At 40.4% G+C, this 22,557-nt stretch overlaps 1 protein-coding gene across 2 annotated transcripts; it reads right to left on the reverse strand.

Moving 5' to 3' along the window:
• Positions 1–6,077: 6,077 nt before the first annotated feature.
• Positions 6,078–22,016, reverse strand: LOC119660888 (apolipophorins). 2 transcript variants are annotated; one of them, XM_038069814.1, is made up of 12 exons: positions 21,716–22,016; positions 21,459–21,562; positions 18,291–18,314; positions 15,746–16,881; positions 13,351–15,690; positions 12,806–13,293; positions 9,428–12,551; positions 9,150–9,370; positions 8,651–9,080; positions 6,957–8,585; positions 6,766–6,892; positions 6,078–6,702 (listed from the first exon to the last, which is right to left on the reverse strand). In XM_038069814.1, the coding sequence occupies exons 2-12, from the start codon at positions 21,550–21,552 to the stop codon at positions 6,344–6,346; spliced, it is 9,972 nt and encodes a 3,323-aa protein (XP_037925742.1). In that variant the 5' UTR covers positions 21,553–21,562; positions 21,716–22,016; the 3' UTR covers positions 6,078–6,343. The 2 variants fall into 2 exon arrangements, with proteins under 2 accessions (XP_037925742.1, XP_037925743.1); XM_038069815.1 differs by having other exon boundaries at positions 21,865–22,015.
• Positions 22,017–22,557: the final 541 nt, after the last annotated feature.

The raw sequence follows: 22,557 nt of genomic DNA on the forward strand, positions 1-22,557 counted from the left end.
ATATAAAATCACTCTCTGGGGTCCCTCAACGACTCCCCCTTGGCATGTTAACGAGTTAATGTTCCTTTTCTCCTCCGTTCCCAATTAAGATACTCCATTTTTGTCCTTCCATCAGTTCACGAATAGAAAACAGTATTTTTCGAAATAAGTCGGAAGTTAAATCTACAAAAAGAAACAAATATTCTTGCAAAAACCAGTAAACTTATAAATGCAACCGATATATAGGTAGAAAGTGAGTACATTTCATATGAAAAATTGTGAAAATAAATAAATTTCATTAAGAAAACAAAGTAGGTTTGTATAAAATTTTACAACGTTTAATTTTTAAGATAATAATTGTAACAAGAAAATTAAGGAAAATTACTTTTTGCACTGGCCTTTGAATGATTGAAACGATTGCCGTTGACTTTGTGTATATATTTATTTAATAAAAACTTAAAAAAAAAACGATTATATACAAATCCTTAAACAGAGAGTGTATTTTTTTCTTCTTTAGCAGCTTCGATTTTACTTGGTGGTGATATAGTTGTTCAGGAAATTTGAATAGTGATTTCGAGTTTTCGATTAAGTTAGTGGCATTCTAAAACAGCGTATGTGACGTTAATTTTGAATTAAATAACTGGAAGGTATGTCGATTTCGTAGTAGATAGATTTCAGGTGTTTTCTTTGAAGGTTTAGAGAAACGTTTCGTCAGTGGTTAGTATATATTTGATTATATAGTAATGGAATAAGTCTTAAGATGTTAGGGGTTTGGTCGTTTTTAATGTTTTGTGTATTACATCACGGGGCGGAGTCAGCTCACTTTAGCTTTAGGTCATCTTTCATCTCTAAGCTTTCCTCTCTCCTCTGTCTTTCGCAATTTGCTCTGGGTAGATGCGACCATGGAGTTGATCGCATCCTAGTCTTTCGGACAAGTAAGATTTTCTAGTACCAGCACCTCTCCTAGAGCCTCCTCTAGATTCTTCCTTTCTTCCAGTCTTGGCACAAGGGAAGAATACGTGCTCTGGGTCCTCTGGGACTCCACTGCAGTTTGGACAATCGGGGGAGGTATTCGGTTTAAATCTGTACGAGGTGTGGTAAACACTTTATTTTTCTTATATCAAATTTTATTAAATTATTAATAAATTAAAATATTATCTTGTTGATGCCGGATTTTACCTAATACTAGTACTAAGTGCCAAGCATTTAGGCTCGGACGATCCTACCTACTTAAATTATAAAGGGGCGCTGTTGAGAACTCCCCGCAACATGGAGCACGTACGCAGAATGGTATACTTCTGCATGGTTTGGACCAGACTGTGTGAGAGTCGGAGGACATGTAGCTGACAATATTATGGGAACTTCAACCACACGCTGGAGATGCCACATTTGATATCCCGAGCCAGTTGCTCATAGGTCACCTTCTTCTCCACATACACTCGCTAGAAAAAATGTGCGTACACTAAGCAGTTCCTGGTTATTCGTTCGTAAAACACACGAATAAATTAGTTTTTTAAAAACATTTTATTGTTTGCATATTGCTTGTGGTCTTGTTGCTTTGATAAGGCCACTTTTACGAAATTAGAATTCAAGGAAACTGAAATAAAAAAAGGGAAATAAGAAAAGTCACAAATGTTCAGTAGAAAAAGTCTGCGTACAGCCACATAATTATGTAGGTGATTCCCCGAAATATAAATCCTTGCCATTTGGAGTAAATTGATTGTGAGTTATTGGTTTATGGCTGTGTTTGAAGTGTGAAAAATAAGGACGTTTTTTCGTTATTTTGTGTGTATAATTGTTATTATGGAATTGAAGCGAAAAGAGATTTGTGTAAGTGAAAGAAAAGTTATAATAAAATTATGGGAAGAAGGAAAAAGTTTCCGCGAAATAGCCAGGATAGTAGGAAGGCGACATTCATCTGTTCAAAGGGTAGTTAACAACTTTAAATCGACGGGAATAATAACATTGAAGCCACGATCTGGTCGCCCATCGAAGTTGTCGATTAGGGAAAGGCGAAGTATTATAGGTTCGGTGAAAAAGAATCCACGAATAACTGCACCACAAATCGCGAAAGATATTGAACTTAAGTTCAACAAAAAAATTTGTGCTGATACTGCACGGAAAATACTCAGGAGAGCTGGTTACCATGGGCGAGTTGCACGTAAGAAACCATTTATTTCATTAACTAATAGGCGAAAACGAATAAAATTTGCGAATAAGTACGTAAACCAATCAAATGAATTCTGGGAAAATGTGCTTTTCTCAGATGAAAGTAAATACTGCATTTTTGGAATAAAAGGAAGAAAAATAGTATGGAGAAAAGCATGTACAGCATTGAATAAAGAAAATTTGATGCCAACGGTAAAGCATGGTGGTGGCGGAATAATGATTTGGGGGTGTATGGCAAGTGGTGGCGTAGGAAATCTGCAATTTATAGAGTCTACCATGGACAAATATGACTACCTAAATATTTTAAAACGTAATTTAAAACAAAGTGCTGAAAATTTACGCCTGGGTGACGAATTTTATTTTATGCATGACAACGACCCTAAGCATACGGCTGAGGTTAATAAGCTGTGACTATTATATAATGTTCCCAAACAGTTACATACACCCCGACAATCGCCAGATTTAAATCCCATAGAACATCTGTGGGATTTATTAGAACGCAGAATTCGCCAATACGATATAACTTCAAAGGATATGCTGAAAAATGTATTACGAGAAGAATGGAATAAAATAAGTGTTGAAGAAACATCTAAACTTGTATCTTCTATGCCGAAAAGATTAAAAGAGGTCATAAAAAGAAAAGGGTATCCTACAAGCTACTGATTTGCTTTTCATATTTACTCCAATATAATTTTTTTTAAATATTTGTTTACTGTACGCAGACTTTTTCTACTGAATTATTGCGATTCTTTTAATTTTTGGCTTTATAACCTGGTTTTTGTAAGACTTATAACTTAGTGAATTAAATACACTAAAACTACGGAACTATTTGTAATGTTTGGATAATAAATTCGCCACAAAAATTAGCTTAATTTTTTTGTTTTACTAAGGAAAAGTATCATACTACTGAGTGTACGCACACTTTTTCTGCCTAGTGTATTTCCGTTTAATGTTGCTATTATGGAGAATAGCAACATCAATAATATACTCGGAGCGACTCATCTTGTCAACTAACAGCACGTCAGAGCTATCAAGCACTATCTGCGGCTCATATCGGTTGTGTGTGTGGCGGGGGAGACGCTATAGTTTCTGAGCACTCAGGCCGTGGTGGCCCATTGTACTCGACACGCCCATCTAACAGAATATCCCGGATTCGTTAACATTTCGCAGGATTTCCGTTAGTGGATGTGATGCTACCCGTCGCAACTGGAGAACATCGGCACAGAAGATCTGATGCCTGATGCGTCCTTAGGCGGGGCATTCACATAAGAAATGCTCCGTGGATTCCGCTTCTTCATTACAGGAGGGACACGTATCATCTTGAATAATTTCTATTCTGAACATATGTTAGTGAATTATGGCCAACAATACTCCTCAAGTCCTCCTGCTTTTCGACAGGATAAACTTTGCGGTACGCATTTTCGATTCTGGCAGGGAAAGTTTGGTGTGTCTAGTAGCATTTAGGCTCTGCCACCTGTGGGGAGTTTGTTCCCAGTTTTTGAAGACAGCCTTAGTCAACGCTACTGGCACTCCAATTGATGATTCCGGTCCTGGCATGGGGGAACGTGACCCCTCTTTCGCTAAAGCATCCGAGATTTCACTTTCCTCTACGCCACAGTGACCAGGTACCTAGAGTAGTTCCATCGTATTGAGTCTATAGATAGAGTTCAAACGGTTTCTGCATTCTTGAACGATTTTCCAGGTGATTAAAGGATTACTCAACGCCCTCAGTGCAGCTTGGCTATCAATGCAGATTGTGATGCGCCTGCCCTTCAACCGCTCGTCGATCACCCAGTTTGCCACCCTTAGGATCGTATAAACTTCGGCTTGAAAAACCGTTGTATATTGTCCCAAAGGAAAAGCCCACTTCTCGTTTTTATTCGAGAGGTAGAATCCGGCTCCAGAACCCTGTTCTGTTTTTGAGCCATCGGTGTAGAAGACGTCAGTATCCAGTCCCCTGGGACTTCCCAGTTTTCTCCACCCTTCAGGGTAACCTCATATCTTCTACCAAACAGATGTATGGCGACACGAGAATGGGAAGGCATTATAAAAACTCAGATTCACTACTCCCAGTAACTTTTCCAATGCTCTGTGCCTCCTACATCCGTTGTTTCCCCATAGATATAACCGAATTAGTCTGTGAACTGCTCTCATTGCAGTGCTTTGAATAAATATATGCAGGGGCTGCAAATTGAGTAATCCATTTAGAACTGTGCCGGATGTTGTGCTCATGGCACCGGTGATACCCAGACATACGGTGAAAACCTTTTTGTCTCACTTTAATCCACCAAACTGCGGATGCATATGCGAACATCAGCCTAATGATAGCAATGTATATTCGTCCTCATGTCGAGGCGAAGGTCCATCTGCACAGCCCATAAGCTTTGAGAGTGCGTTTCAACTTAACGTCTACATGATTGTTCCAAAGAAGCTTTTTATCTAGAATATTTCACTTCTTCGGAGAGTTGAAGGGCTGTACCTCTCATTTCTGGGAGGCAAAGTCCATGTAGTTATCTCTTTTTTGCAAATAACACCATTGTGGCCTGCGGTATCAATTGACTATCAAATCAACAGCACGTTGTATATTGGTACACACCGTTCCAAGATCCCGATCAACAGCAAGCGCAGCCACGTCATCAGCATAAGCTTGGGCGTGTATTGGCGAATTTTGCAGTTCGCATAGTAGTGAATCGATCTGCATACTCCCCAGAAGTAGCGACAGCACACCTCCTTGAGGGCAGCCTTTCGTTGCTTCCGCTGTTAAGTAGCGATCGACACCCACTTCAGCACACAGCAATCTCTACGTTAGCATAGCATGGATTCACTAAATGAAATCATCATCAACACTATGCGTTCTGGTGGCATCACAAAGTGATGCATACTCACCCTTTTCTGAGGTATATAGGCCTGCGCTCGGAAGTATGGAGTGCGGCAGACCACTTATGAATCTCAGATGGAAATTGCCATGTTATATGAAACCTACAGAAACGGTGACGGTGGTGTATGGGTTACTCGTTCGACTGGTGGAGCGGCGATATGGACGTGCGGTCTCCAACCTATACAATGCTCCATGAATCTTTCGGCTGGTGGTTTCGTGTGGACGAAAATAAGCGGTGTGTTCGTGAACAGCTGCTACGCCCCATCTAATCTCAGTTTCTGAATTTGAAGACGTATTCGACAACCTTGTTTTCGATGCAAGGAGACGAAGTCCAAAGGTGATTGTCGGTGACTTCAGCTCTTGGGCCCTCCAGTGGGGAAGCAGGGAAAGTAGCACAAGGGGCAGAAGTCTATTAGAGGCTTTTGTCCAGTTGGATTTAGTTTTGGCCAATGAAGGTGATGCAATCACCTTTTGCAGACCTGACCTTTTCAGCCCTACACTGGTAAGTGGTATGTCTTGGTACGTTAGCAATGACTACACCGGCAGCGATCACCAGGTAATTATCTTTAAGCTGGGGAGCGAACCACAGGCCAGGGAAACAGGATACTTAGAGCCGAGAAGGGTATCAGGATGGTCCGCAAAAGCATTGGAAGTGTGAATAGGCCAACCTACTAAAGCAGGCGGTCCCATGGAGAGACCTTTCCCTGTCACACAATCCATCTTCAAGGCATGCCTAGAAGGTACTCATTCCCTAGTAGAAGACCCAACTGCTAGTAGAATAGTGATATTGCCGCGCGACATGTGGCGCTATCATATGTCGCGCTGATAATAGCGGATGAACATTAGAGAAGGAGTGCGGGCTTCTCGACCAGACCTGGAGGGTATTGAAGCGCATTTCGGGTAACCTCGAGCGAAGGTGCGTGGGTGTGGTTGACGCATTATACTCCACCAAGTTTCGTGTGTATTGAGATGAAACTTTCTAAACAAAACAACGGAGTAGATGAACACGATTGAAGTAGTGTTGTTGAGCATTCCTTAATGACTACAATCTCGTTAGGAACACGCTTTCATTTCCTTTTCATTTTAATTTAAATAACATTTATCAGGATATAATATTTGACGCTTAAATGGATAATTATAAGTTTCCTAAAATTTACTTTAATAGTTTCAGCTTCTCTCTCTTAAATTGTATTTGATTCTTATCTCTCAATGTCCTTTTCGCAGAAAATAACTGTAAAGTCATGGAATTAATTTGTTTCCATTTTTCTTTTTAGGGCTTTATTTAAATTATCCTTCTCAATTGATTGAACTTAACTATTAACCTCTAGCGCCTGCTCGTTTTGCTTGTGGCGGTAACATATTATGTTCCTTAGCCTTGCATCGTTCTTCAGCGACAAGACCATTTCTTAATCGACACTCGCATTCATTGGTCAATTCAGTACGTGCTAATTGATCAGACAAAGCAACTGCAACGGCCATTGTATATTGTTTTCGCTCCTTTGGTCTATCTTTGATGGCTTCGTAATTTTGCATAACGAAAACAAAGCCACCGTTGTCTTGAACAAAATCGGTGCCCATATCAGATGAGTAACGAATCTGGTTGCGTAGTTCAGGTGAGCCAAAGTTCACACGCTTCTTGGCATCCCCTAGTACAACGGCTGTCCGCTTGTCGAAGCCTAGATAAAAGGGAGAAACCGTAAATCCACCATGTCCTCCTGGAGGTTTTGTTTAATACCTACCAACTATGTTGCCTTGTTGCTGAGATCGGCCTGTCACTTCAAAGTCCTTAACTGGTCCAATGAGATGAAGTCCAATTCCACGGGATTTGGCCACTTCGTTCGAAAAGGCTGCACCAGCAAGTTTAAGCTGTTATCGCAAGAGGGGTAAGTGCTTAGATTGTTATTGGCTATCATTCAGGCTCTCAACTTACCATATTTGAATACTGGAGTTGGTCATTTCGGACTGCAATTACAGCACGGTTTGCATCAGGCCTGAAAGGATATTCCATGGCAAGGTTGAATGCCATTGCATCAGACGGTGCAACGGTTTGGCTGACGAGTTTCTCCCATTGATCCAGGTAGGTGTTTGTTAGCCTCCTAATGCCTGTCTTGACTCGGTCGTCATACCGCGGTGCTCCACTTAGATCAACCCTTTCGCACTTTCCGGTGAAATCTAGTTTTCCGTTGGTTGTATATATCTGCGGATAACGCATATTTTCATTGTATGCAATCAGAGATATGTGAGCATCAGCCATGTCGCGTTGTTTCAACGTAGTTCGTAGATCGGTGATTACGTTTTGTACCAAGTCGTTCATTAGACCTCCTATGGCAGTGTCTACCACGAAGATGACATCCGCTTTCTTCTGTGGAGTTTTCGTTTCGAAGCTGTCGCCGAGCTTCCGCGCACTGCATTTCAAGCATTTGTCCGGCACATCCACCGGGATATGACTGTCACGAGCTGCCGAAGCATATGTGAGGGCGATGTTGCAGGCGGCATCTTGTTTATCTTGTGCCTTCTCAACAGCATGATTGCAGGCTTCCAAGTAATTGGAAGGATTCAAGAATAGATATGCCAACATTAGGCTCGAATCTTCATCAAAGAGTTCCTTGCAGAGACCATCAGCTCCCTTTCCATGCTGTTGATGAACGTTAACTGGTGGACAGTTGGGAGAAAGGGCATAGTTGTTTCCACAGTCTGAGGGGTTGTCTGTTATCTTTCCATTTGGCAATGTGAAGTCATCATATGGCTCGTTGTTTCCATTACCGAGAAGACCACGAGTCTTTCCTGTGTAGTACCCACTCACGTGAATGTGGCACACTCGAAGGTCCAGTGAACATTTCACTTCGACACCATATTCTGATAGTGCGAAAACTGAATAATATCTGCGCCAAGCATGCGTGTCCTTATTGTGGATTGGGAGTTCAGCAGGTTTGTTATTCAACTTCACCTGAGCGTCGGGAAGCAATTCTAGCATATTTGATTTGTCTGTCAGCGTTATCGATTTCATTTTGCCTCCTTGCAAATTGGCGACTACTGAAAACTTATTGTCTAGATCCTGAACTAAAACGTACGAGCAGCTTCCTGGGAAGGTCATATGACGACCGTCAAAGGTGAATATGTGCTCACCATCGGCAATATGAGCTTGAAGTTCGGCCGGAATTTTAGTTGAAGTTGAGTGTGGTGTGGTGAGCATGCCTCGCAGGGATGACCATTGCTCGTTCCTTAGGTAATTGAAGGGGCTGAATTTCAACGTAGACCACATTGGAACTTGGCGGAAGAAGTCCAAACTGAAGGGAATTGGTATTGATCCGGCTGTTGGGACCTCTTTCGTTTTGAATTGAGTAAGCAATGAGCGAATGGCTTTCACTAAAGACACGTATAGGGTCTTCAAGGACTCGAAATCGTTAACTTCCTCCTGTGAGATTTTCTTTGCCAGATATGTATGCAGCATTTGTGTGAAATCTTTGAATTCTTGAGTTAAAACAAAGTCTCCAGCGTGGAGAAGGACATCGTTTACCATGTGTGCTGATTGTTTCAAACCATCCAGATTGCCAATATACTGTCGAATGGAATGGATACGCTGTAACATTTTTTGTTTTCAAACCTGATTCCTTTACTACTCACCTTCTTAATAGCAGACTGGATCTCCTCCAATTTCGGCAATGATTCAATGAACTGCTTCACCAACTGTACAAGATCCTCGACCTCCTTTTGAATCACGTCATAAAGTTTATTGTAGGCAGTTGCAACTTGCTTCGAGAAATCAGCAAATATCTTTCCAAGACGATTGAAGTCAGGTTCGAATGATTTCAGGACCTTGCCAAGTGTCTCAAGGAATCCAAGGACCGCCTTCATTACTTCGCTATACCATTTATGTAGAATTGTTGAAATGTTTTCAATTAGATTTTGAATAATTGGTAAAATTCGTTCTGTGAAAAGTTTCGAGATACTATCAGAGAATTCTTTAGCTGTTTCGGCGAATTTCCGGTAGAATTCAGTAAGGGATTTAACGATAGTAGCGAGAGAACTGGATACAGCTTCGAAAATACGTTTGCTGAAGATAAAAGATAAATAGTTAGGATTTTAGTGGATGGTGAGCTACGGGATCATGATTAAATCTTACTAGAAGTCCACAATATTACGAAGCGAAGTATCTGATGATATCTCATCGATGATTTCCTTTATATTGCGCTCGTATGTCTCTTGTAAAGCTGAGAAATCAGGTAGGCTGTCCTTTGCGTCCTCAGCTTGCTTCTTGTATTGTTCACGTATCTTATTGAAATTCTGCTCGATCGCCGCACGTACCTGTTGTCCATCGGTCTTAGCTTGCTCCTCCATACGTTTCTGTGAATGTATAACAGTTAGATTACATGGTTCACACCAATTGCTTCCTAGTCTTACCACTAAATCCTTAATACCTTCCTCATTCACCTTATACTGAGTGGACAGGAAGTGGCTTGGATCGAGAGCTGTACGTCCATTAAATAGGTCCTGACCGGCACACTGAACAACCACGACGGCTTCCTTACCGAGAGCGAGTTTAGATTCCGCTTTAAATAATTCACGCCAATCCACTTGCAAGTTTACACTGGATAGTCCTTGGCTCTTGACAATCAGGACGACCGGTTTGCCTCCAAATGTGTTGTATTGAGCCTTTAGCTCCGATTGTTTGGTTGATAGTGTTCCATGTGCAGTGAACAATGGCTCGTTCAAAACTATGATAGTAATCTCGAAGGACTTAGGACTGACTGAGAATAATCCGGAAGTTTTTGTTGAACTGAAATGCGTTGTCACTGAAGCGCTTGAAGTTAGTTTGTATTGCTCGAAAGACGCAGCCGCTTCACTTTGGAAACTGTACAGTATTTTAGAATCTGCACTCTTAACAGTTGCCTCTACCTTGACGTTTACCCCCCGAGCAGAGAATTCTATATTCGAGTACTTAACAGAAGCAATGATTTTCTGGCTAGGCTTCTTGAATATATCAAATTCAAGTGATCCCTGGGCTAGCTTCTGTTCGCTATTCAAATCTATGTAACCGGCAACAGTCATCGGTTTGACCCTTGGATGTTCAAAGCAGAGTTTACCATTCAAGTTAATGGCAGTCTTTGCTACGTGGCTTAATTCACCGGTAAAGCTGAGTTTGCTCTTTTCATCAGGGGAACGATCCTTGTTTAGATAAAGAGTGGAGGAGGTTTCGTACTTGCCGAAAACGTCGCTGGGGATTTGGTATACATTTTCAAGAGCAATCTTGCGGTGTGGTGTTATCAAAATAATTGCACTTTCCTTCTGGCGAATGTAGGTTTGTAATTGATACTGTACCCCCTTTGGAGCCTTGACGACAACCCGAAGTTCTTGCTCGACTCTGTAGCCCACGCTAGACACCTTCGACTGTAGCTCGAACTCATGGGGCCAGCCTAATTCTTGCAAATCAACAAGGACCATTAGCTTATGTTGGACACTGTCATCTTTCTCAGCCAAGGTTATCGAGCGTACCTCAATATTCGCGCATTGTTTCTTATCCTCACATGAAACTATTTTCATTATAAAGTTTTTGCTTGTCACCTTGAACTCTGACTCAATGTTTCTAGCTCCGAAGAGACCATTGAAAACAATTGAGTAACCCAACTCTGAATCACGTCCCAAATCATAGGTTTGATGAATTAGCTTGAAGCTCACCTGACGTGGTTTCTCGTACAATTGCATGTTACCCTTACCTTCTACAATGACCTTGTTCTTATCATGTTTCATATTATACTCAGCACTTCCGCTGAGAATGTTCTTTCCTGCAGCCGTGGCCTTAAATTCAACTCCTTTTCCGCCCGATTTTGGTTTAGAGTTGGCCTCAATATGGACTTGGTCTAAGTTAAGTTTCTTCGAGTCCAGATTAACTTTAAGATAGAAATTTTCAAAGGACTGAGCAGAAATCTCGGCTGATCCGTCAAAACCGAATTCTCCCAATTTGTCAATTTTGAGCTTAGCGCGTCCTTTACGGTCACCAAGTTGTTCGACAGAACCATAGAATTTCGATGTTTTTCCATCATGTTCCAAGTTAACATCAACGGAAGTAACCATATCGGAGAGAACAGTCACCGTATTGAGTCCGTAGCTTTTATCGTTATGGGTCATTTGCAGGTGACCATTGTAGGTATGCGCATCGGACTTTTCACCCTTAAAAACAACCTCGGTTTTTCGGGCTTTTTCATTGGGAGTCTGTAATATGTAGTGGAAGTTGACCGTCTTACCTGAAGTATAGCTTGCATCGGAATTCAACCTGATAACACGTGACTGACCGTAATCATAAACCATGTTCAATTGGTATTTGCCCTGGTCGTTCTTCTCATCGCGGACAAAGTTACCCTCAAATTTTCCGGGGCCAACTTTAGGCATATCGTAGTTTGCGGACCAAGATCCATGTTGTGCATTACCCTTTGCGGAACCTTCGAATTTTATCTTTCTGTCTCCAAGTTGCTCTTGGAGATCGATTTTTGCATCGTAGATGCCATCTTCTGCTTCAGGTTGCAGTAGGTGACCACTGGATTCCATTTTGTATGATTGGAACTGAGTTTTAGGTGCATCCACCGTCATTTGGATTTGATAGGTAGTTGGCTTACCTTTTCCTCCTATTTTATAGTTGCCGTTGACATTGCCACTGAGAAGGTTTCCATATTTGCCGCTCATTCTGTACACTGCATGATCCTTTGAGTATTCATCAATTTTGAGATTGAATTCTACTGGATGTTCTAATAGAGCTCCTGATCCGCTGAAGCTTGTTTCGACCATTTTGTTGTTATTATTTGGAAGATGTTTTATTAAAACCTCCACTACTCCATCCTTACCGTCAGTGTTGATATAGGTGAATTTGTGATAGAGATCGACAAGACGGGCTTTCGGATTGAAGCCTGAAAATTTCACATCCATTGCCAGGGATCGCTGCTTGCCGTCCGGAAGACGATCTGTGAGTTTAGCATTTGCGTATCCTTCTGCAGTACTGTCTCTCTTCGAGGATTTACGATTGATATCACCACTGATTTGCCGTCCATTTGGTAATCCTAAATTGAAATTACCATCGATAGTTCCATCCAGAAGGTCACCTTTATACTGTCCTTTGATGGCGAACGTGCATTTTTGACCATTAAGGTCTAAGGCGCTGTTTGAGTCAATACTAGTCTGTTGAATTTGGTTTTGAGTGTTAAATGTAAGTTTTTTCGCATTATCCTTTTCGAAATTGTAGTAGATGGTTGCATCAATGTTGTAGGTGGGGCGAGCAATTTGATATTTCGATTCAAGCTTGATTTTCCTTGCAAGTTTCTTTAAATTGAAAAGAACGGTTACGTCTCCGACACCATTTTTCCATTTGGCTTCACCATGTCCAGCAAGCATATCCTTAACTGTTATGTCAAATTTGCCATTTGCATTTTCACCACGTACATAATTTGCATTGAATGCAAGAATATCAGCACCGCTGCGTGTTACTTTCGTGCTTCCTTGTGTGTTTTTAGGTGTAGCATTGAGTGTGATGACAAGTCTGTCAATAAATATATAAGTAGAATTAGGCACTAAATTATGCTTCAGGATATTTTTAAGGAGGGGATCGTATTTTCAGACCCATATTGCATATCTATCCCCTTTAAACAACCATAAACATTCATGACCGTGACGAGATTTGAACCCGGGGCACGAGGTTGAGATTGCAACCACCTCAACGATCGTACCAAATAGAACAGAATAACTTATTCTGAAATCAATCTACAACGAAATAATACCTGACAATTGACTTACCCCAGAGGTTCTTCTTTGTCCGTCAATTGTAAACTTCCCACCAAATCCACATGTGCATCGGTTGGTGTCCAACGGTTCGAGTATTTACCCTTTAAGCTTGCGCTTGTTCCCCACGTGGTTTTCAACCAATGTTCGATTACCGAATTGCCATCTTCAATAGCCCTCTTAGCCTTCACGCTTATCCTGTTGTTGTTCAGTTCGATCTTTAAGTCAGCATCGTAATCTCCAATAAGTTTTTGGTTGCGCCTCAGGACCAAGGTGCTTCCAACCTTTCCTTTGCCGAAATTTGCAGCGAAATCATAGTCCAAAATATTTTGTGAGTATTGTCCGTTCAACTTGATCTTTGCCTCGGGTTTTTTGGATTCCAGGTTGTTTTGGAATTTCACGAAACGCGGTTTAGACTTATCGCTTTCGTAGGCAACTTCATTGTATAGGCTATAGCCATATTTAAGATCAGGACCATATCCAATTTCGAGATTGTTCTTGACCTAGGATAAATAATATTTAAATAGCACAAGGATGTGATTATTGAAGGGTTCACTTACCAGTCCATCGGGATGAAGAAGTTCCCATTTGAAGGATCCACTTGCAGGGGGATTTGCTCGGTTCAGTACAGTTGCGGAGGCTACATAGTGTCCAGCTTGGATTAACAGTTGAGACTTCAGGACATACTCTTTGTTCTCAGGAGTTCGAACGTTCATATCTATACCGAAACCGGCACCACCAGCACCCTTTGCTGAACCATACTGAATCCATCCATTCAACACTGTGGCATGATTTGTTGGATCTAAAATTTGAATATTCTGGAATACATAACGTTTTCCACCATCTTGTGAATCTTGTGCAACGATTTTTCCCGCCGCCCTATATCCTGCAATGTTGTCTAACATTTTGTCTTTGCCGGCAATCAAAATCATCGGCTCATATTCGTTAGAACCGATCTTTTTAAATCCAATCTTTGCTTTCGATTCATCATGATTATGCTCGTATTGTCCATAGAGAGCCAATTCGGTATCATCATTCTTTAGTCCAGCTTCGACAGCCAGGAATTGCTCAGGATGCTTGAACGATAGGCGACCATACCACTTGGGAGCTGTTCCTAACTCGAATTTCAATTCAGTTGAATGAGGTTTTTGGGAACCGGGAGTATCGTATAGTATGGCCCATACTTGTTTTCCTTCTTCCAAACGGTTGAACAGGTTTAAATGAATTTTCTTTTCAGTCTCAACACTGAGGGACACTCTAGTTGGACCATTCAATGGGAATCCCGGTGCTCCAGGATCGGTAACTGGCCCGGAGATCATGCCGCAAACGGTTAAACCAAACAGAGCTAACTGATCAAAGCAACGTTCCTTTGGTGCCTCAACACGTCGTCCGCCAATTGGAATATGAACAGTTTCTTTGGTTGGATCTTCCACAATAAATTCAATTTCATGATTGAAGTTGAAAACTTCTTGTTTCTTGAAAGGAAGGTCAATGTCAATGCTGTAATCCCTGCCATCTGTGATTTTAACTGTAACATCAGATCCTGTTGAAGTGTGGAAGGATCCTCGAACCTTCAGTCCTGTACTTAGGACTTGAGCGTCAATTTTCATCTGAGCATTCAGATCAACGTTCACCGATGGTACAAATTTCACGCGATACTGTTCGTTCTTCCAGTTTGACATATCTTTCAAGTTCAAATTAGTAGCCAGCTTAAATCTTCCTACACCTGTGCCCTGGGCGATCATCTGCAATGGGAAACCCATTCCGGTTGGATAAACAAGTTCAGAATCTAGGAAGAGTGAATGAGATCCGCAGTCGTGTCTGAAATTCTTAGCCTGGTCGGTCAGATCATTGTAGGCTCCAGCAATCTTCTTAGCAAGAGCATCGCTATCATCGGGAATATGCTCGCCAAGACTAAGGAAGACCATTTCACTTCCGAACATTTTTACAGAATAGTCCAGTATCAAGTTTGCATCATCTGATTTGCCGAATTGTTTGAATTTTTGCGCCATTGAGTTCAAGTTCTCCCGAGATAGTGATCGCTTCTGTTTACCAGCCGCCTCATGAGATCTTTCTGTGAAAAAACCTTTCGGACCAAAGTAATGCTCCATCATTTGTTCCAAGTTCTCTTGACGAAGGGACACCTCCAACAAGTTGAAATCATGACCAAAAAGTTCAGCTGTGAGATTCAAGCGGGCCGATCGTGGCAGGAATCCTCGTTGTGAATAAATCAGGGAATACTCTGTGCTTGCTCCGAGTCCTAGTGATTCCAAAGCGTATGATAACTCGCTGTTGAAAGAGTACTTTCGTGGATCGACGGGGAACTGTTTGGTAATACGAATATTGCTGAAATGATGACGAGCAGATTCACGGTATGGATCGCTGGAATCTCGAATGCTTTTCAGGTGCGATGAAATGAAACCGCCCACTTGGTAAACTGGTTCGGAATTAACGATTTCAGCGATTTGAGATGCCAATTGTGCACTTGGACATGCAACCAGAGTTAGGTAGGCTTCAATACGGATTTCGCTATCTTCATTTCGATTTTTCAGAAGATTAAGGGCAATCGATTGTGCTTGCTGACTACAGCTAGCCGATTGGAGAGCTTGCAGGGCTGCTACGCGAACTCTTGCTGGAATCTCGGCAGAGGTGCATTGGACGAGTCGATTTACAGTAGTGCCGGCTAGAACTGCAGCATTGCCTATTCCTTTCAGTATATTGACGATGTTATCTTCCTGCTTCTTGGTTTGTGCTTGACAATTGGCTAGTTTTGCAGCGAATTTATTGGCAATAGCATTCACCGGATTGCTTTGTTCGCAATTATGTACATTGCAATATTTGTTGACAAGATGACCGATACTAAGGTAGGCTTCTTTTGGTGGATTTTTATCAAGAAGTGCCTGAAAAGAACGGATTTTTGAGAATACCATAATATATATGATATGTGATGCTTACATTTATTGATTCCAATGATTTTTCATCAACATTTTCAACAAGATTGAAGGACATGTAGGCCAAACGTTCCTCTTTATCTTTCAGTTCAGTTTCCAATAGTTTAATGATGGTCGCTATTGAGTTATCTGTACCAGCTCTGAACAGAGCATCTAGGAAGATTTTGCGTGCCAAATCCTTAGAAGGATGCACACTACCGGCCCGTACATCTCGGTAAAGTGTTGTCAGTTGTTGTTGTCCTGCATTGCGCATTAGCCGGATAATCTCAGCTAATTGTTGAGCCGATTTAGATTTAACATTCTCCTGAATATCGTTTACTGTTCCTGCCAAAGTTGCCCGTAATACATCCATATTCTCTACTGGGACAGGGCGTGGATTACGGAAGATAATACTTTGTGGAACACCTCCATTTAGTGGTGGTGGATTTCCTTGAGCGGTCTTAGTACGTTTCAAGGTAGTACGAACTTTGGCACGAACTCCAGCACCGGTTTGTGAATTTGCAAGTGGTACGAATTTGTAATCCTCGTGGAGTTCAGCACGTTCAATGATACCATCACTAACTTCTTGCTCCTGACTGTAGTATCCGGTTAATAGTGGGGTTGTTTTGATACCAGCCCGCTCGTTTACTAAACCACTTACAAAGCCATTGGACAGGACCTCGCGATACATGCAAGAGTTCAAATTGCGTACTTTGGTAACAATTTCAACTTTTCCATTAACTGTGGAGGTTGTTGTTGTCGGGCATACACCGAAAATATCGGTTTCATGGGGCTTGTTCGATCTTTGGAACATTGAAATTATTGCACGTTTCAAGTTGACGGAATAGTCTGTATCGGAAGGATCCGTACAGATCTCGGTATCCAATGCACCATTGTTTAATGTAAACTGAACAGGTTTGTCCACGCCCTCGGTAAATTTACGTGTAACACCTTTGCTGGTACCATCCTTGCTTTGGATGACTTGTACTCGTTCTAGTTTCAATGTATAACCACAATTCGTTTCTGGATAGACATTGGCACGTCCTTGTACTTTGATGCTTGTCTCTTCGGATGTTGGTGTTGCTAGTGATATGGTTATAACACTCTCGAAATTGTAATTATAAACTGAGCCAGGACGAAAATGGAATACGCCACGTTCCGCTGTTGTTGAAAAAGAGAGATTGGAAAGGGGAATTTTAGTTTTGTGTAGAAAAATGTTTGTAAGGATGTAAGGGGAGATTGACTTTGAAAATTTGTATTCAACAAGCTGCGTTAATCAGAAAAGTTTCGTTTCATCCAGGGCAGAGGCAACTCATCAGATGCTGCCTCACTTCAACCCTTGGTGTAGCGTGATCGAAAGTAAGGACATCGCTCACATGCAGTCACACTGCTCCTAGGGCAGAGGTGAGGCAGCATCTGATGAGTTGCCTCTGTCTTGGACGAAACGGTTAGTCAAACTTTTTTGATAAACTTAGGAGCTCAATTCAACTCATTAGACGCTGTCTCACCTCTGCCCTGGGACCAGCCGGATCGAAAGTAGCGACAGGTAGTAATCGATCCAAACACGACATGAGTGCCAAATTTATATATATATATACGCACTCATGTCGTGCTTACGATTATATAAAAATGAAGCATTTGCCACCTGTCGCTACTTTCGGTCACGCTGCTCCCAAAGCAGAGGTGAGGCAGCGTCTGATGAGTTGGGTTAAACACCCAAGCTTATCAAAAGAATTTGACTGACGGTTTCTTCCAGAGCAGAAGAACTCATTAGACGCTGCCTCACTTCTGCCCTGGGCGCAGCGTGCCTGAAAATAGCGACAGGTGGGAATCGCTCCAAACATGCAAACACTCATGTCGTGTTTGCGATTATATATAAATGGAGCGACTACCACCTGTCGTTAACTTCAGTCACGCTACTCCTAGGTTAGAGGTGAGGCAGCGTCTGATGACCTGGTTCTGCTTTGGACGAAACCGTCAGCAGCGTGATTGAAAGTAGCGACAGGTGGTAATCGCTTCAAACACGACATGAGTACGAATTATATATATATATACGCACTCATGTGGTGTTTATTATTATATAAAAATGGAGGAATTGCCACCTGTCGCTACTTCCGATCCAGCTGCTTCCAGGGCAGAGGTGCAATTACCACCTGTCGCTACTTCTGGTCCCGCTGCTCCCAGGGCAGAGGTGTGATTACCACCTGCCAGTACTTTCGGTCCCGCTGCTCCTAGGGCAGAGGTAAGGCAGCGTCTGATGAGTTGGGTTAAACACCCAAGTTTATCAAAAGAGAGGCAACCACCTGTCACTACTTTCGGTCAAGTTGCTCCCAGGGCAGAGGTGAGGTAGCATCTGATGAGTTGCCTCTGCCTTGGATGAAACCATCAGTCAACTTTTTTGATAAACTTGGGTGTTTAACCCAAACATAGGGGTCCGTGGATCACAAGAGAGGAAGTAAGTTGCTTCCCAAGCGGTCCGGTCTGTCATCAAGTGGATGCAGAGTCAGGACTCGTTGCATCCTCAACAAAAAGCTTAATTAATTCATGAAGTTGACACTGATGATACTTACATAATGGACATCCTCGTTTGCAAGCTGTGAATGAATTAAAAAAAAAAAAATAAGATAATTAATTATGTCATTTTCGTAGCCGAGGGGATGAAATTAGAAAAAAAAACCTTTCGGACCGAAACATAATGAATTGCGGCTAAAGTTAATTATTTTTGTAATTTTTTTCGCATTTTCTTCCTTTATGTTTCTGTCTCATAAAAATTAAGTCATTTATTGCAATTTGTCGATCAACCCCCCCCCCCCTCTCTGTCTCTCTTCTTTCCCCAAGAAACCAATTGCATTTGAATAAAAATCAACATCGATTCAATGTTAAATATAAACTAATTATATTCTGTCCTTTGTGACCCTGATTTGTATAATCAAGAACAACTCATAAAGTTTCGGTTTTATTTCATTATATTTTTTTTAACTTTTTATTTTTTGCCTATGCCAAGCAACAACATTGATAATAAAAGATGTATCGTCTTCATTTTTCCAATATGCTCCTTTAAAAATATGAAGAACCATTGATAACCTTTTGTATTGTCCACGTCTACTATTCATATCAACATTGAAATTTGTTGACTCGACAACCATTGATTGACTCTTACATGGGACTATTCAAAGGAGTTTCGTTATCACTTGATATATATATATTTTTTTTTTGGGGGGGTTAATTCGAAAGATAATGATATATATGCATTCTGTCAATTCAAATGACCCGTATGCGACCCTTTTATAGATTCCCTCCGGTCAATTATCTGCAATGTTTGGAGCTGTTTTATTAAATAAACGAATTATCACAAAATTGTCATTGTTAAGATGCCGGGCGTATATGTATATTATGTATTCTTGGCATTGGCATTGAATGAGGATTTTATCAAGTAACGCTCATGACAATTTTTTCTTCTTTTTAGATTTGTGTTCGGGGGGTGTAATGGAGTCAAATAGTCTAGAAATGCTTGGTAGGAAGCGGTATTTCAGGCTCTCTCTCTCTCTACAACTAGGTGAAAAAACCAGTGAGTACTAGTTATTACTAAAATTATAAGGTAATAAGATATATGACCCCTAAATCAATCTGAAGCGCCGTATGTATAGTGAATCATGAACAGGAACAACCCGGCGAATCTGGCATTGGAAAACCTCCATTATTCAATACGTCTTCGTGGTATTGCTAGCAAAAAGTTTTTAGGAATTAAAATTCGACACCATCTCCGTCGATAGTAGACATTATTTATTGAGCAAATATCGATATTTCGGGAACAACTTGTTCACTCCAGAAACAAACATTGAAGGATGAAACAAATTGTTCCCGAAATATCGCTATTTGCTGAATACTACCGTCGCTAGTAGAAATCTTTTCGGGAACAACTTGCTCCCTCCAGAAACAACATTGAAGAAGGAAACAAGTTGTCCCCGAAATATTGTAATTTACTAAATACTGCCGTCACTAGTAGACATTTTTCATTCAGCAAATATCGATATTTCGGGAACAAATTGTTTCCTTCAACAGTGTTGTTTCTGAAGGAAACAAGTTGCTCCCGAAATATCGATATTTACTGAATACTGCCGTCGCTAGTATAAACTTTTTATTCAGTAAAAATCGATATTTCGGGAACAAATTGTTCCCTTCAGAAACAACACAGAAGAAGGGTGCAAAGTTGTTACCGGAATATGGATATTTGTTGAATACTGCAGTTGCAAGTAAACATTTTTTGTCGAGCAAATATTGATATTTCGGGAACAACTTGTTCCCTCCAGAAACAACATTGAAGAAGGAAACAAGTTGTTCCGGAAATACCAATATATACTGAATACTACCGTCGCTAGTCGAAATTTTTCATTCAGCAAATATCGATATTTCGGGAACAAATTGTTTCCTTCTGCAGTGTTGTTTCTGAAGGGACCAAGCTGTCCCCGAAATATCGATATTTACTGGATACTGCCGTCGCTAGAAGAAATTTTTTATTCAGTAAATATCGATATTTCGGGGACAACTTGTTTCCATCTTCAATGTTGTTCCCGAAATAACAACTTGTTCCCTTCAGAAACAACACTTTAGAAGGAAACAAGTTGTTCCCGAAATATCGATATTTACTGAATACTGCCGTCGCTGGTAGAAACTCTTTATTCAGAAAATATCGATATTTCGGGTTCCCGAAATATCGATGCTTGCTGAATAGAAAACTTGTGCTAGCGATGGGGACGGTGTTGAATTTTAATTCCGAAAAAGCCTCTCTACTATTTGCCAGCTGTCCTTGAAATCTACTTTAAAGATTGAATATTATGTGAAAATGTCCAACAACTTGATCGCAATAGTTGAAATTATATTTATAACTCATAAAAGTTAATTAAACTGACAATAAATGTTTTGGTGTGACCATCAAAGCATCAACAAAGAAAAATTCAAAGTACATGTCCCAGATCTTTACTAAACCTAATTGGACTAAATCCCAGACCAAAGACATATAATGTACATCATCCCCTACGGAATATCTTTTTATCCAATTCAAACAACTAATTTTTAAAGTACATTTTTGAGTAGTGAAATTTTCTTTAAATCTAATCATGGTTATGAGATCCATCCCCTTCTGTTGATGGTTGAATTGTTTTATTCACTTTAGGTTTTAATGTTTTTCTTCTTCTGATTTTCTCTTCACTCCTCACAGATTGTAACCGGATATAATCATTTTACAGATTGTGTACTTTGAAATAAACTCGTAGCCTAATAAATAGGAGGTATAGTAAAGCGTCTCACAAATGGGGGAAGCCAATCACGCGGTCATCGAATCAAGTGGATTCTGTTGGTATTATGATGGGTTGCAAACCGACCTCCCTTCTTCATCTCTTTTGCCTAAGGTTATATTGTTATTATTGTTGTCAGAGATGTATCTCTCGAAATATCTTTTGATACAAGTGCACTCTGTAGCCGTACATTATTTTATTGTTTCGCAAATTGAAGTGTGTAGTGGGTTGAGGATCAGCCTCTTCCTCAAGCATGATATTCAAGAGTCAATGAAGTGAAATCTACGTTACAAATGAAGAAAACGTTGGGACACAATTTTTAATCAACTAAAAATTTAAGCCCTTTTAATTTGAGCCAATATTTTCTCATTTATTTTCACTTTCTCGTCCTTATATTAATTAAATTAATTAAATTAATAAATATAAACAAAAAAAACAACTTACCACTGGCATTTATTCCGTCAAGACAAACTAGTAAAACCACCAAAATACGGAGAAAATATTTTTTAAGCCGACAAGGATCTAGAGTTCCTCTCATTTTGTCCTCTCTGTAAGAATTCGGGGATGATTAAAAATAAATCATTTAAATCATTATTTTATTAATCTTCGATTTTTTCTATTAAAAAAAAATTATTCAAAAGCAAAGTCGAATCAAAACATTTTAATTCAACACTTTTATAATCCAAAATCGGGGCACATACTTCTTTAATTTATTTTTAACAAATTTCACACCACCATTGACTGCAATTTTTTTTTTAAATAACTTTCACACTTTCTTAGTTTTTCGATGGTTATCCCAAAAAGAGTCCTTCAAACAAGGATTCAAAACGAATATCTCGTTTATGATCACCTGTTAGATTCCTTTTCCCCAGAAAATGGGGGGTTCTTTTTTTCCTTTTGAGAAAGAAGAAAATGAAGAGAAGGTGGTATACCCTAACTATGGTCTAATCGCCGGCGTCTACCGTACACACCGAACTACACACGCTCCACGTAGGAAACTCTTAAGATTTAGAACAGCTCAGAGCCTTTTATAGTTTTTTACATTGGTCCATTCTGTATGAATCGATGTTAAACACACATACCAAGTTGGACAGTCAATATATTTATATTATTTAGTCAAGTTCACCCTCCCTCTGAAACGACTGTATATTATTTTTATCAGCACATCACTTTCATCTTTCATATAGAATATATGGTGAAAATAAGAAAGAGTGAGAGTCATCTCCATGTAAATAGATGACTTCGTTGCTGATTAAACGTGTAAGCTTCCATCTGTAGCAGCATGAGGGTTAAATTGTATAGAAATATAGTATTTATATAGATATGTAGCCAATGAAATCGTGGTTGTTGGCAACGTTGAACAAAGATGATATTAAAAATGCATTTTTCCATTGCAATATCCTTCCCGATAACACTGATAACACATGACCAACAATCTCAGATACACCAACGGCATCAGTCGTTATCAATAACGATGGCTATTTTCGAATCTTAGAACCGTAAATCTTCAAATATATATCTCAAAACCAGTTTCAGATATTTG

This window comes from Hermetia illucens, chromosome 7 (genome assembly GCF_905115235.1).
Source record: "Hermetia illucens chromosome 7, iHerIll2.2.curated.20191125, whole genome shotgun sequence".
Taxonomy (NCBI): domain Eukaryota; kingdom Metazoa; phylum Arthropoda; class Insecta; order Diptera; family Stratiomyidae; genus Hermetia; species Hermetia illucens.